The sequence below is a fragment of the Perissodus microlepis genome, chromosome 7 (genome assembly GCF_051167445.1).
Source record: "Perissodus microlepis isolate ML-2025 ecotype Zambia chromosome 7, ASM5116744v1, whole genome shotgun sequence".
NCBI lineage: Eukaryota > Metazoa > Chordata > Actinopteri > Cichliformes > Cichlidae > Perissodus > Perissodus microlepis.
In genome coordinates this window covers 30,830,116-30,842,387 of record NC_140467.1, presented here as the reverse complement: position 1 = coordinate 30,842,387, position 12,272 = coordinate 30,830,116, and the positions used below count along the sequence as shown (strand labels likewise).

At 38.4% G+C, this 12,272-nt stretch overlaps 1 protein-coding gene across 1 annotated transcript in view; it reads right to left on the bottom strand.

Annotated features, from left to right (window-relative positions):
• Positions 1-1,642: 1,642 nt before the first annotated feature.
• onecut2 (one cut homeobox 2) overlaps positions 1,643-12,272 on the bottom strand; it is a 44,193-nt gene continuing 33,563 nt past the window's right edge. Inside the window, exon 2 of the mRNA XM_084934618.1 lies at positions 1,643-1,945. Coding sequence (XP_084790744.1) covers positions 1,656-1,945 — 290 coding nt within the window. The 3' untranslated portion in view covers positions 1,643-1,655. The remainder of the gene's footprint in view (positions 1,946-12,272) is intronic.

The window sequence follows — 12,272 nt, the reverse complement described above, 5'->3', positions numbered from 1 at the left end:
ACGCTGAATGGATTTCAGCCACTGTTTAAAAAAAATGGCATCCTGAGTTTTCTAAGATGTGACGACCACTCGGCTTGGCAGAGAGCCCCGGTTCTATTGCAAAGAAAATGTGCTTCAAGATTGTGCTCACGTACATCATATATATATTCATATATTATACACTAATACTCCATCAAACACTAAATATGCTGAGAAAGCTTGTAGTTGGCTCAAATTATGAAGAAGTTGCATGTGCCTTGGAGAGTGTGTGTGTGTGTGTGTGTGTGTGTGTGTGTGTGTGTGTGTGTGTGTGTGTGTGTGTGTGTGTGTGTGTGTGTGTGTGCGTGTGTGTTTGTGCTTGCATATTTTGCCATTTCCTAACTTAAAAAGAAAAAAAAATCCTCACGTTCCCCTTTAAAGAGCCAAATCTTTACATGTTTTATCCAAAAAGCTATGGAAATTTTGTCATTTTATAAACAAGAGTTGGTTATTTTCAGTCAAAATAGAAGTCTACCTTGATCACATGCATTTAAGGGATCGGCTTCCTATTTTCACATTAAAATTTGTATAGAGCATGTTAGAAATCAACTCCTCAGTTGTGATAAAAACAGAGACTGCACAGCCAAAAAATCTTCCTGAATAATATATAAAAGACTCTTTGAGCTATTAAAGGCTGAATCTGAATTTTGAGGGGTACGATTTGGAAATTTACAAGAAAAAAGGCTAAATTAACTAGATTTTTAGTGTGAAATTTACAAAAAAAAAAAAAAAAAACCCTCAAAATGTTTAAGGAAGAAAAGAACATCAAGAATTTTATAACAAATAAGAAATCATGAAATGAATGAGGAAAAACTCTAAACTTTTTTAAAGATTGAAGTCATAACCTACAGCTAAAATTGTGAGATTTTTATTGTACATTTTTTAGACTTTTTTTTTCTCCTGAAAATGCTGTTGTATATCAGATAAACTGATACATTTTTATCAGCAGAATACTGAGCTGGAGTAACTATTAATGTTATTTTGAATAAAACTGTCCAGATATCCTGTGAAGAAAAAAAACTACCTTCTGTTTTCAAGATAAATAACAAACTTTGATTGTGCAGTTTCTGAAACCCAGCTTCTAAAATAGGATTCTTTCGTGAACTGATGTGTCGTCTTTGGACATTTGAGATTAGAAATACCACAAAATTTCCACACAACTCTTGCTTATCCCCGAGCTTCTATCACATTCTGTGGTCTTAAAGCTTTCCTTGCATTCCTGTTTGGTTGGTTTCTAGCTTATATTGCATAATAGAAAACACGCATCGTCTTCTCGTCTTTGGTATTTGGGCTAGCGTGTCAGCTTATTGTCCAAAAGGAGACATCAGCAGTGAACGTCAGTGAGGTTTGAATGCACTAAAGATTAATTTACCCTTCAGCTTCTTAATGGATGTATGATGAATTTGCAAAAGGCGGTTTGGCTAAAACAAGTCGTGGCAGTGAGCAGCCCCTCTCTCAGTTTGTCACTCTTGACAAAAGCAAAAAAAACCCAAAACAAAACCAGACAAACAAAAAAAGTAAAAAGTTTGGTTTTCCTCCACGCTTCAACTGGACGAAACCTCAACCCGCGCCCTCCATCCCTCCCCAAAACTCCCACCCCCTCCCTGACTCCCCATTCCCCTCCTCGCTCTCTATTATCACGCTTTGGTACAAGTGCTTGACGCTGAAGATTGGCCGCCAGGGCTGGCTCCGTCGTCTGTCCATTTGTCCAGGCTCCGGCGGCGGGCGTTCATGAAGAAGTTGCTGACGGTGGTGAGTTCGAGGCCCAGCTGCTGCGAGATAGTGAGCTGCATCTCTTTGGACGGCCGCTTGTTCTCCTTGAAGATGGCCAGCAGGGTGCGCCGCTGCAAGTCGGTAAAGACCAGCCGCGACTTCTTTGGCGTATTGTTGCGGTCCTTCGACGTGTCCTGCTCCTTCCTCTTGCACGCTGCAAAGCAAGTGTGAGAGGGTGGGGGAAAGAAAAAATAAGAGGGGAAAAATAGAAAAGTGTTATTGTTTGTATTTGAACAACAGTTAAATATTGGAGGGGGATCTTGCAGAGTCCCTCACACGAAACACAAACAGAAGGTCTTGTTTACAGACGCTCATGTTCCTGTGTTGATCTGATCTGTGTACCTTCTGTCTTGCCATGTTTTCCATTGTGCCACCGGGCTGAACTTTACTTACATGGCTCATGCTATGATGTTTCACTGATTAGAAAACACAGGAGTTGCATGATCGTTTGGTATCTAAGTGTGCTTTAACCTCTAGCTTACTTGGTTCATTTCCTGATGGATTTGGTTGTATAGACTGTGGTAAAATCTGGCAATCAAGCTTTATTTGTGTAAAGTGAACAACCAGAGTAAGACTGCACTGAACTTTGAATTCTCATCTGTTGAATTATGACAGATATACTCTTATGTGTGATTTTGTTTAAAACCATCAGGACTGTGTACTGTGTTTGCTTTACTTGCCACCTTGCTGTGAGTGTTTCTTCCAACCTCTGATTATGTTAAGATGGTGTACTTGTTTTTTCTGTGCACCTTTTTCCAAAAAGAAAAAAAAAACTTTAGTTTTGCATCTGCCTGCCTAAAGCACATCATGTAATGCTCAAAAAGTGACCTTTAATATTTGAAGTCACTCATTCTTATTCTCATGTCTGCTTTAAACTTTAAGGATCCTAACTTAGTGAAGTGGCCTGGCAATATCTTCTTACAGTCACAGTAACAGCTAGTAGGATTCTCTAAATAGTAAGGAAAGTTACTCCAGTGCTTTCTTTTTTACTTCCTTTAGCAGAAGATACACTGGAGCATCCTTAATGAGAGGAAAGCAGACATTTATTTTCCATAATTCTTTCCATAATTCAAAAGGAAGCACTATCTGATTGTCATTGCGTAAACTTGTTTCTGCCACTGAAAAAACAAACAGTTGAGTTATTACATTTGAGTAACTCTAATGTAATAACTCAAAAATTAACTCAAAATCAAGAAAATAACTTGAAATTTTGAGTTATTAAGTTGAACTTTTGAGATAATAACCCCAAATGGTGACTTCTGGTTGCCAAAAAATGTTATTTTCAGTGGAAGAAACAAGCTTCTATGTGATGTTTTTCCAGCAAGTTGAAGGTAGACTGACCTGTGCTAAGTCTACCACACCTGTCCCCAATTAGCCAATCAGCTCTTCTAATACATACACAGCCCTCCAGTCTTTCTCCTCCTGCTTGCTCGACTTTCTTGCCACTTTTTGTTCTTGTTGCAGTTCAGCAGCTCTTTGTGATTTTCTGGTTTTGTTGGTTTTTTTATTCGTGTATGACCTTTAAAGCTGTTTGTTTTTAACCTGATGCCTGCTCCTTTCCTGTAAGTGTTTGTTTTCGCTGACTGCCTCTAAGTGTACAACCTCAGCCTGAATCAAAGATTTGGATTATTGTGGGCTGGAGCTGTCTGCTTTATCTTGGTGTAGAGCTGCATTTTAGCCCGATACTTGCATTGACCCTCTCTGCCTAGATCAGAGTGCCGAGGGATCACCATTTTCCATCATGAAGTAACTGTAGTTTTCCTGTCACTGATTAACACCTGAAATGTGTCTGCTGCTGTATAGCAGCCAGAGAGGGCAGAGGAGGAGGATGAGGAGGTCTGTGTGTTTGATTTGATTACCTCCCTGAATTAAGTATGCACGAGTCAGAGCTGATCAATACGAATCAGGTTAAGGACTCAATTCAGTAACAAAACTATTATGTAAGGGGAAACTATCCTCTCTGTAAACACACACACAGAGCGACATCCCTCTCCCAGCTTTGTATCTCAGCGTTTAGCGACCTGACAACAGATTAAATTAATTAAGGACAGCATCTTTATTTGTTTCCCTGTCTCATTACAGGAACAGATGGATTTAAAAATGCACCGTTCCCCCAAATATTACCTTTTAAGCTCAGAACCGGCATTTAAGGAGTGACTAGTCCTGTAAACGCAATCAGTCCTTGTACCATAATGACAACTTTTTTTTTTACTTGGTCTGAGAGACATTTTTCTGTTGGTTCTGACCATTCATGACCCTGAAATATTGTACATGAGTAAAACAAACACCAATTAAAGAATCTGACTAAGAAAGGAATTGGTGATTTTTGCTGGCTAAAACCTCGTTGCGGAGCATTTATACAGGTTCTGGTATTTTTGGAAACACTTTTTTGGACTTTTCTAGGAAAAACTGCCTTAAGTTTGAAATATGTTCCCCCTTTGAGTTGAATTTCAGGAGGTGCCTTTCAAAAAGGCGTCTGGAGATAAGTGTGAATGTCTTTGTGTCTGTGCTATTAATCATGTAGGGAGAGATTCCTCTTCCTTTGTTCTCGCTGTCAGGAGTCTTGTGGTTGTAGTTACAGTTTATCACTGACAGGTGGCACTGTTGATCTCTGAAAATGAAGGCAGCTGTTACCAAAAAAACAAAAAACCGGCATTGAGAAAATATATTCATCCTCAGAGATAGAAAGGGGAGAGTCAGAGAGTCATCTCAGAATCATCATGACTGTAGAGAAGAGATATGTACAACAAATATCAATAATTATATTTTAAATCACAACTAATGACTTTATTCTGTACCTGCTCTGCATGTTGAGCCTTTTAACCTGTTTCATATATATTCCTAATTATTTAACTATTTTTTTTAACAGTGCATTTATTTCCTATGTTTTCTTAGGACTCCTTTTATATTTTCAAATTAGATTTTAAAGATTGTTGGTTATTAATATGAAGGTAATTAGAGGGCTTAAAATCTGCCACAGGTTTGTTAATTCAAAGTTTAAACTAGAGGCAAATGTTGGACTTTGGACACGACTATTTACTGGATGATCTTTGTGATAAAATATTTAACTGTGAGCTAACAGACTGAGGGAGGTACACCACTCTTCATACTTCTTATTAACAGCTTTCATTGCTACCTGTTTCTAATACTGCTGCTGTAGTTTATCAGCTTTTTTTAATGTATATTTTTCTGCTACACCTGTTTTTTGTTGTTTGTTTGTTTGTTTTTTCTTTGGGGGGGTACCCCCGGCTTTACACTGGCTTTAATAGGCGTGAAACAATGTTCTCGACTTTGAGAAATAATATTTCATATTTTGTGTGTGAATTTGAAAGCATGCACAGCTTCAGTTCTACTGAAAGGCTGAGAAGATGCAAAAAATGAAATCTTAAGCGATATGAAATGGTTAGAGTCAGCTTTTTATCAGGAATATGTGACCCCTGCTCAGCACATAATCCCTGTAACTGTTGTTTTTATGTGTTTCTAAAGTTGATTTCAGAATAAAATGTCACAAAAGAAATATTTACTAAAACATTTAAATTCAAGTCCGAGGCATTCAGAGTCCTGCAGCGGTCAAAGCCACCACAGACTGAAGTTTCAGCATCATACACTCCCAGATGGAAAGCCTTTTAGTAGGCTGTACACATACTCTTGAAAAAAATTTAGATGATCCACGTGAAATTTTCAGAGCTGCAACCAAATCAATTTTACACCACTTCAAGTGCCGCAGCCTAAAGATATCGTAGCATCATCATTGGGAAAGCTGCACCAGTTCAGCCCAGTGAAGCAAACGGTGGCATGTTCGATGCAAGTGTTTTTGTGAGCTTTGAGACCTCTACATCATCAGTGTTAAATAATCTATGGATGTAGCAAAAATCATACAAATTATAAAAATGTATTTTAAAATTTTAAAATTTTATTTCTTTTTTTTTTCTTTGTAAAAACTCCAGTTTCTAAAAGGAATTTTTATGCATTTCAGTGTTAACATCTGTGACACAGAACAAACTCTTTTTATATTATGGGACTCATTTTATATTAAGTTCACCCAACAGTGAAACTACCCTTTCTGTCAGTTTATCTACAATTTAAATCCTGATATTCCTTAATGTATGCAAAAGAATCACAAATTCAACAATAAGTCTCAGTTTTTCTACGTGATGAATAAATGCTGCTGTAGTAAATGAAAAAATCTGTCAGAATGACTATTTAGGCTTAAATTGTAAGAAATAAATGTATAAAATTATAGGAAAGCTCTATTATGTCATTGCCTAAACTTATGTAATTATAAAACCAAGTTTTGTTAATTCACAGAACTCAATGTAAAACAGAGAAATTTAAAATATTAAAAAATAGGAACTTACTTGTCATTTAATTGTTTATATATTGCTTAATTACTTTTCAGTCACAGGGCAGGTTTTTATTAATAGGAAAAGATACAAAACCTTTGGAAAATCCACTTAAAAGTCCCCTCCACATTTTCCAAACCTGTCCAGTGGGCCAGGTCGGAGTCTTTGCTGGGTCGATTTTGTCCCATAAGCCTTATGTTTCACATCTGTGATGTAGAGGAACAGTAACACCCATTGGTACCCTGGATGGTTAGATCTGTGTTCTGATAATTCACTGAGCTGTTTGGCCATGGAAAAACCCCAACATGGTGCACGTTTTTTACGCAGATGTTAATCTTAGAGCGTTTCTCATCTATGTCGTTCAGCAGTCGGTGATCCTGCTCTGTAACTTTATGTGGTCTGCCACTTCTTGGGGTTCCTAAACACTTTGCAATAATCCCGCTTACAGCTGATCGTGGAATATCTAGGCTGGAATGACTTGTTGCAACTGTGGCATCCACTTGAACTCAATGAAACTGTATGTTTGTAAAGGCAGTATGCATGGCTAGGTACTCGCTTTTATACACCTATAGAGGTGTAGTCTAATATTTTTTATCTGCCAGGCTTTGTTAAAGATGCTCCATTTAAAATAGTTTGCCATGCTGTAAATAGATTTTAAATGTGCTCTCTCTGACTTTCTCGCTTCCTGCTTACTGTAGCTCAATTAAAAGCAGATCAGCAGCAGTTCACCCCACACAAGTTTTTTTTAAACTTAAAAAAAGTGCAGACACATCTACGTATAAAAAAAGGGAGCAATCAAACACAACCACCCCTCTTCCCTCCCCTTCCACACACACACGAACACACACACACACACGACATTCAATGGAAGAACGCTTGGGTGGTTCATTCAGCCTTTTTTTTCTACCCGCTCCCTCTTCTGTTCGAGGTTACAGTAAGGATCAAACACACAATTATATTATTCAAAAGGGGTTTACCGGTTTGAGGAGGGGTGAGAGTAAAGGTGGGGTGAGGGGGTGGGTGTTCTTTAAAGGTAAGGGCTGAATCAATGGGATCAATAAGGCAGGGTCCCTCTGCCTTTCATTAGCTTTCTCAGCCACTCTAGACATCAGAGTGTTGCTAAATGTGTCTCTAACTGCACACGAGATCAGCAGAAAGTACTGAGAATCACTCCTGTTTTTTTCTCTCTGAATCAGCTGTCATGTTATTTTTACATCATCTGAGTAATCATCACTGAAATCTCAATTAAAGCATTTCCAGCACAGTATTTACTCTCATAGTCATCTATGTAGTCACAAGTTAGCCTTAAATAGAGCTAAGGCTTTTATGGTCTAACCATTATCTAAAGTCTTTGATCTGCACTGCAAATTTTCCACTTTTATACTAAATTGCAACATTTATAAAAAATGATTAAGTCATCCAATAACAGTTTACTTCTGTTGTTGAATTGTTGCTAGACAGCACACCAGAGACGTTATAATCCTGATTCTAATGGAAAACTTCAGTCTAGCTGGGGATGAACTTTTTCTAGTTTCTGAGATGGGTGATACATCTTCAATACTTCAGTATGGCTATTAAAAGTAATTTGGCGAAGTGAACAAGACTGTGTTTCACAGCTAACTCAGTTCTATTAAAGCAGACATAGGTCATTAAGGGTTGGCCAGTTACTATGATCCATTTTATGTGAAATCAAAAACATGTTTCAGAGTAAAGGAGCAGAGAATATTTTTTTTGCTAAGTTGCAAACTCTGGGTGCAGTTTCTCTAGTGAGCAGTTGAGGCTCACTCCAAAAGTGTGTCAGTTTCCACAAACTCTTTACAGCAGTGATAAACATCTTTACAGACTGCTACAGAAATGGCTTTTGTCTCGATAAACAGACTTTATTGCTATTTGGAGTTTGCACAAGTACTTCATGTTGGTGGTCGATTGGTCTAAATTTTTAGACCAAGTGGGTAAAAGGACCAACTAGTCGCGTGCCACACCTTCACCTCTGAAAGGCAATCTGTCTCCAACAATTGTGGTTACATTCAGAGTGACCACTGTCATTCTCAGACAGACTAATGAAGGTTTTACAAATAGTTGCCATCTAATTGCTAAATGGAGACAAATTGCCAACACGCCAACAAATCAGTCTGAATCAGTCTGCAGTAATGAGCACGACTTCCGACAAGTCTCTGCAATAGGAGACTTGACTCTACCACCTATGCCATTTTGTTGTTAAATCGCTATACTGCTGCAATTATGTCAGTATTTGTGGATGAACTTCTGTTTCAGATCTATGAGGTTCTGGCTGGACTCTCTGGCTGGATGTAGTTAAATAGAATTCCTTTGCATGTAGAAGGCAGATTTGTAATTTTCTAATTTCACACAGTTTTATTGCAAACAGATCGCATGTAATTGCTCACTTGGCCCAATTCACCCACCACTGATGGCAGGCCGACCCAGTCTTATTGTCATCTTGTAGCCATCTTGATGCACCAAAGTCACTTTGCAGGCGACACCTGACTGCGAGTGGTCTCAGGCTGCAGTCTGCTCTCATTGTTTTTCCGAGTGTGACTAACATTAAAGAACAGTATAATTAGTAATATTAAACACACAATATTATAATAGACTATAAAAAATTGCTGAATTATTGTACATATACATTAAAATGCATATGTTACCACCTTTCTAGTGGGAACTACAAAGAGCTCTTTGTACGAAGAGACATGGAAGGTCAGGTAGTAGACATCATGGCTACAGTTACTTTGCTTCTTTCTTTGAATCAGCTGAAATATTAGTAACAAAAATCAACAGAACCAGTGAGCTGGTGGGAATAACATATCAAGGTGCACAACCTGAGTCAGTGAAGAGCTAAAAACCACCAGCTTTACCTAGCATGGGCTCTGAGATGCTCATTAATTGCTTGGATAAGTGAAGACTTTGACCGTGCAATGCCAGATCGAAACCGCACTACATTCACTAATAATACATGATGAGAATCTGCACAAAACAAAGGACGGAGCACCGCTGTTGCAGAAGAAAGGGCCACAATCCAGCTGACAGTCCCTCACTTTAACACACATTTAAGAGCACTTCACTGAAGTTAATTATTAACCAATTCTGAAGAAGGCTGATATAAAAACTGATCTTATGTATCTGAATCGCAGGTCAAACACAGATGTTGGGCACATCTGTGCTGAACTGTTTAAAAACACAATCAGCTTCTCTCTCCCACCTCAGCTCATGAGGTCAAGTCTTCCAATATGGCAGCTGAGAGGCACTACTCCACCTTAAAGCCCTTTCTCTTTTCATTTTTGAATGGGGGGTTGAGTCAAGTGCAGAGCCTCAAGAGCTGGTAACACTCACAGCAAACTCATCAGTGTATCATACAGACGCTTTAAGAGTCAAGGGCCAATAAATGTCAATAGAAACATCAAGTTGATGTTTTATTGAAGCAGCGATTCAAAGTGAAAACACAGATATGGAGCTCAGATACACCCGTGATGATAAGTGGAAACTGAGTGGAAAAAGAGGGGTGGAAGAAAAAGTTAGGAAACACAGAAAGGAGGAATGGATTATCAAAGATGAGGAGAACGTGACATAATAACCAAAAAACAGGAGAGCTTCATTTTCAATCAACATCTGTTAGTCTAGGTTAGTCTGTGTACTGGGTCTCTACTTGCCGTTTTTGTGAGCCTCCTGTCTCCCGTGTCTTGCATTTAGCTTTACATTCCTTCCCTGTATTCTGTTCACCTGTCGCTCATTTTTCCCCAGTTGTGTTCATATATCAACCTTTGAGTCCTGCATTTGGGTCCTAAACCTGCACTTCATGACAATTTTGTGTTCTGTGTATTGCTCTTTGCAAGTTTTTAAATTGTAATTTTAAGGACTTTAGTTTTCTGAAGTTTTGCATTTGTTATAGATGCATATTGTTTAGTTTTTGTAACTTTTTTTTCATGATCATCATTATTATTAGTAGTAGTAATATTATTACTACTACTGCTACTACATAATAATAATACAATAACATAAACTCAAAAGTAAATGAACTAAGGGGGAAAGAATTGTTTCCAATGCGTAAACATCCACAAACCAGGAACCAAACCAAAATTGTTAGTGTGAATATATTATTACTATGTTGTGCAGGAAAAGTTAAATCATGCATGCGCATTCACCCTTTTTCTGAGTTCAAATACGTTATGGAAATGTTTTTAAAAATGAACATCTGAAAATGTGTGCAGTTTCAAGACAGTTGCTTCACATTTGGTGAGAACTTACAGGTTGAAGTGGAAATACATTAAACCTTCTAAAGCCCAGATTTTTCTTTCACATCTTTAAGAATAAAAAACACGGTCTAGCTCTAAAACCAAGTTTAACTTTCCCTTCATTTTCCCTCCTGCGTTGTATGATGCTATAGGAATGAAGCTTATTATAAAGAGTAAAAGTTTGAAGGGAGGAAGTGAGCGAGCCAGCGAGCAGTGGTTTCATCTTACAGATGGGGAGAGGGGAGCTCAGCAGAGTCATTACAGACTGTTTTCATCTCCACCACAGAGATAGATCACAGCCTGGCAGCTCCGTGACAGCCTCAGTCTCCACAGTGCCATGCAGGAGTCCAGCTGCTGATGGACGCCAATTCCCACATTGCAATACATAAAGGGAATGGACGAGTCGCTCACAAAATAGTGACAAATTCCTGTCGGACGGTGTGACAGCTCAGAAATATAGTGGTCTGAATGACAGTGGATAAAACGAGGCACAGTTCAGGGACAGGGCTGAGTTTTAGATCACCAGTATTAGAAGTGCTTAGAGATGAATACACAATCCCTCTCTTCTACTCGTAAAAACAAAAAATAGGAAAACTATAAGCCAGAATAATAAAAAGCACTAATACATGTGTTCAACATAAATAAAGGATACAGATTACCTGTGACATGAAACCACATGCTTATTGGCTAAAAACCCTTCAATCACAAGTCAACAACTACTGACTGTGTGGGTTTCACAGTCAGAACCCCGAACAGAAACCTCATCATCACCATCTTGTTTTTTGCAACCAAGATGGTGATGATGGAAACATAAAGCAGGACTTTAGAAACCAAAGTGATCTTTTATACAATCAGTCCTCACAGACTCCAGTGTTAAAATGTTCAAATTTACATCATAAATAAACATGTTTAGAGACTGCTACAAACATCCGATTTGGTCTTCATGGACAGTTTACCCTGTCATAATAACCATCTGAAGGTTGAACTCTTTTGGAACTTACATTAAGGCTTCAGTTTTTGTGAAATTGTTATATTTTACTAATGTGCTACTACTTACTTTGAACTAATGAGCAAGTATCTGTTCCTGTGCTGTAAACACCATAAAAGATGGACATAGCCTCAAGATGAACATCTTCATCACTTGCATCTTGGTGTTTTGAAACGGGACGTCACAAACACAGACTCAGATTTAACTGAGGACATAAACTCAGAAGGAAGGTGTTTACTGGGATCAGACCTAATGGCTGTTCTTCCCAGAAACTTCTATAGTCTACAGCAGCGGTCTCCAACCTTTTTTGCGCCACGGACCGGTTTATGCCAGACAATATTTTCACGGACCGGCCTTTAAGGTGTCGCGGATAAATACAACAAAATAAAACTAGTACCGGTACCGAAAAAAAGAAAATTTATTCATAACACACCTGAAAAGACCCAGGAAAACCGAGTTAACAATAAAACGATAACAAAATAACGCTGAAAACCGATAAAAACCCTGAAAACTATACATTTCACACCTGAGCCTCAACTCTCACGGCCCGGTACCAAACGACTCATGGACCGGTACCGGTCCGAGGCCCGGGGGTTGGGGACCGCTGGTCTACAGGAAGACAGAAGACGGAATGCCAAAAGGTGATTTGGGTTATTTAAACTGTTTTGCATGATTTGTTGGCCTATAATCTGCCAAACATGTCAGTCATGAATTATATCGATTCATCTTCAGCCAGAAAGAAAATTCCTATCAAAAGATAGAAGTTGCAATCAGCTTTTGGCACAGTGACTTTTAGAGATATGGTCTCGAGGAAAGCAGAAATTGCAGCAAATATAACATTACAGTTATGTAAAGAAATCTTAAGTGACCAAAAAGGACTGGATTTATTATAATGTGGGTACA